We start from the raw sequence: 3,883 nt of genomic DNA, 5'->3' as shown, positions 1-3,883 counted from the left end.
TCTCTCTCTCTCTCTCTCTCTCTCTCTCTCTCTCTCTCTCTCTCTCTCTCTTGCCTCTTCCTTGTTGACAGTTCTCTCAGAAGTCAAAACACTCTAAAACATTGTATTTGTCTTTTTCCCCTCACCCCTCCCTCCAACTTCTTTTTCTTTCAATTGCCTCATTTCCTATATGTGAGGCGTGCTGACAAAATGAGTTACTTCTCGCAGTCCACAAATGGAGATATTGACCAAAATTTGACACTATAGGGTCAAATTTGTAAATTTTCTATTGATGCCATATTCTTTAAGTATAACACTCCTTTTATTTCATACCTATAAATTGTAAAAACTTCACCTATAAGTGTGATGTATCTATTTCTTTAAGGCCTGAATCCGAGAAGTAACTCATTTTGTCAGCACGCTTCACATATACCTGGACATGTGACATTTTTCTTTTCGGAATGGTTGTGTCTTGTGGCAATGTAAGCTCTCATACTGTAATTCTTCTGGTAAAATAAAGTCTTTTAGTGTGTGTATCTTGAAGAAGAGCTATGCCTGTAACAAAGCATATAAATTTCTTGGGCCGATTTGTTCAAGACACAAACACAAACTACAGCGAAATTGTCCAGGACAGACAACTCAATGTCAAGGAGAAAAGTGGTTGTCTTAGACAGGTGGATGTCTAGGACAGTGTCAATGCGATATAGAAAAAAATTAAAAGGAGGAAGTGGGAAGTGGTTGTTTGTACGGGTGATTGTCTTAGACAGGTGGCCAGAAAAGCAGGTTTGACTGTAACTGAGATTTACGGCATGAGCATACATGCTGAATGAAATCTGGGTCACCTACCTGTTTACAGTTGGCACAACGTTTGAGCATTGGACAACTTTTCCAGTAGTGAATGTCCAGACCTTCCTCCGTGAAGCTTTCGTTCCTCTCGTTGCAGAAGATACAAATGCTGGAGAAGAGAGGATGTAAATTAATTCACAGCGCAAAGTTTGTAAACCTTGTCTTAAATCTAAAAGACAAAATACAAGTAGAACTTCTGTAGAAAACAGATAAAAACCTATCCAAACAAAATTACGTCAAAATATCAAAACCAAAACTCAACTCACTTATCAACTGTGAAATTGGAAACTTCGTCATCGTCCTTGGCCTTTTTCCCTTTACCCTTGACCTCTGGCTTTTTCTGCTGTTGAGCAAAAAAATAAAGCAACATCAATAAGGACTTCTTGTGTAGATAGGGAAAAACCTTGTCGATTACTCAGGACATAAAAAGAACCAATGTATGTGAATTGGGTTATCAAAGAGACAGGACCTCTGAACTTAACCTCTATCTCTGATGGAACTGAACCAGATGGGTTGAGAACATTGAAAAAAACCACACAAAAAACCCAAGTCCAGAATGATACCAACAAAACTAACAGAGCCCCCCCATTGAAGAAAAGTTTATCATTAATTCAAAGAAAGACATAATATAGGTTGCATATCTGAGAAAAGTATATTCAAGAAAATTTTTGCTATTTCTCTTTCCATTTTTTCTCCCAAAACTTACTGAATTCATTTCAAATTTACTTTTATATTTCATTTTCTTTTTTTTTTCGCCTCATACCAAAAAGAAAAATAATTCAGTTTAATTCATTTTCGGCCTGTCACTTAGACAAAAAGTCCTCAATTCACTGAGACAGGAAGACACTACACTCTTGGCTATGGTGCAACAGTCCTGGGTTCAAATCCCAGAATTGCAGACTTTGTTAGGCCACCCACATCGTCCCAATAATGTTAACTCCCGGGTCTCTTCCTTTGCTGTGAAAAATTTGCAGAGATGGGCGGTACATACAGACCACAGAACAACAGATTTTTTTAATAAAGGCCACCCATTGTCAAGGAGAAAACTGATTGTCTTAGACAGGTGGATATCTTGGACAGTGTCATTATAATATAGATAAAAATGTCAAATGTGAAGTGGTTGTTTGTTCAGGTGACTGTCTTGGACAGATGGCCATTAGAAAAAGTTCGAATGTCTATATACAACATAAAGTAACACATAGCAAACTAAGAAGAGAGGAATCATGTTCCACAAACGTCCATCATCGTTACCTTTGCCGGAGCTTTTTTCGGTTCACTCTTGACCACTGCAGGGTCAACAGGCTGTAAGTTCAAGGGTCACGGTGCGTAGACAGAGGAAAGCGTGGGAGGGCAAAACTGTGCCATTAGTATGTTAGCCAGCAGGGATTTCAAAATCAAAATATCAAATAGGAAGTACTTATTTCTAAAAAAGGGATTACAGTCATAACAAGCATATTACTTTTCCCGCTTTGCATTTCTTAAATAAGTAAGCGAAAAAAAGGTTTAAAAATTTGGCTACAATAGAAAATGCTGAACTACTTTGTATTTACTCTAAGACGAGAGACAATTTATTCTAAAAATGTCTAAAGCAGGAGGTAGTTTTTGATCATGGGGGAGCAGGAAATAAATTTATTAGTCACTTTACTTTCGGAAAAAATTTGAACTTTAAAGGAACAGTACATACACAAAAAGCAACAAAAAACAACAAAAACAGGACATAAAATGAGTTAAAATAGACTGATCTGTATCAAAAGGTGTGTGTATTCCACATCAATTGAGAGGTGAAACAGTTATTGGTGGAGAATCATCATGTGATGAACACACAAATATGCAGGGTGTCCAATTTTTTGGGGTGTTTGTGTGTGTGGGGGGGGGGGGGAGCATAAAGTAACACTTCTACACAATATAAGTTCTTCACTGCAGGGAAAAAGCAAGGAAGAAAGACAGAAACAATAGAGGAAAAGAAAAGACCACAGAGACATACTTTGTAAGTCTTAGAGCAGAGATTGAGAGACATGACAAAAGAGAAATTGTGTTTGTTTAAACGTCCACCCCCAAAAGGCCTGTGCCAAATGAGTAAAGAGCCTTAAAAACTCCCCAAAACAACCAAAGCTCAGAATGCCTTCTCCTCGAAAGAGAAGAAGAAAATGTTTACCATTTACAGTTGTTGGATAATTAAGTTGTTGCCATCTGTTTCATTCACTTCTGAAAATAACAGGAGCAAGGGGGAAAAAAAAAGATTTCTTTATCAGAATAAGAATTCTTTTGCTTCTTTTTTAGGTGCTGCCGTATCTCAAACATACAGCTGCAAGGCTCACCACCCATTTCGCTGCTAATATGCTCTAAGAAAAAAAACGATATTATTCATGTCTACATATTCTAAAAAGCAAGTATCATAAGTATTATTAGGACGGTTGTTCCTAAAAACAAGCAATCGAAATCTAGACTACAACTACGAGGCAAATGACAAAAGCAAGGTCAGTCCATTTTCTACCACTCTGTGTGAGGAGAGAGAGAGAAGGAAAAGGTCAATAGCTTTTCTATCAGCTTGTCTGAAGAGAAAGAGAAGAGGGAAAAAATCTTTTAAATGCATGTGTTTTACACCCTCTTGTTGACACAGGAAACATCTCCGCAGAAAGACCAAGATAATCAAAATAAACTCTTCTTATAAAGGAATCAAACTCGAGTCTGCTGCATTTGACGGTGAAATGCCTGACCACTAGATCACAGACACAGATGTGAGGAAAAAAAGGGAAAAGTGCTGTCAAAACTCACAGCTTTGCCGGCGTTCATGTCTCGGAGTTGCTGCAGCTGTTTCTGTAAGGCGTCAATCTCGGCCTGTTTCTTCGTCTCTTCCTCTGCCTTTTGTTTCTAAGAGAAAGGAAGAGAGAAAAATTTGTTTGAGTAAAGAGAACAAAATAAGCAGCCATTTAGTGCTGGGAAAGAGTCAAGTCAAACAGACAAACAGACAGAGTTAACAGAGGGTGAGGGAAGAAGTAGGACCTATCCATGGTGTCCTTCAACCACCCGCGGAGGAGGAGGAGGAGGAGGAGGAGGA

At 38.2% G+C, this 3,883-nt stretch overlaps 1 protein-coding gene across 1 annotated transcript in view; it reads right to left on the bottom strand.

Annotated features, from left to right (window-relative positions):
* Positions 1–3,883, bottom strand: part of LOC101858154 (centrosomal protein of 104 kDa) — a gene marked incomplete in the record, with an annotated part of 38,985 nt that overhangs the window by 2,436 nt on the left and 32,666 nt on the right. The window contains 4 exon segments of the mRNA XM_035973526.1: positions 826–934; positions 1,092–1,168; positions 2,077–2,127; positions 3,601–3,696. Of these exon segments, the coding sequence (XP_035829419.1) occupies positions 826–934; positions 1,092–1,168; positions 2,077–2,127; positions 3,601–3,696 (333 nt within the window).

This window comes from Aplysia californica, unplaced genomic scaffold (assembly GCF_000002075.1).
Source record: "Aplysia californica isolate F4 #8 unplaced genomic scaffold, AplCal3.0 scaffold01362, whole genome shotgun sequence".
NCBI lineage: Eukaryota > Metazoa > Mollusca > Gastropoda > Aplysiida > Aplysiidae > Aplysia > Aplysia californica.
This window is presented reverse-complemented; position numbering and strand designations above follow the sequence as displayed.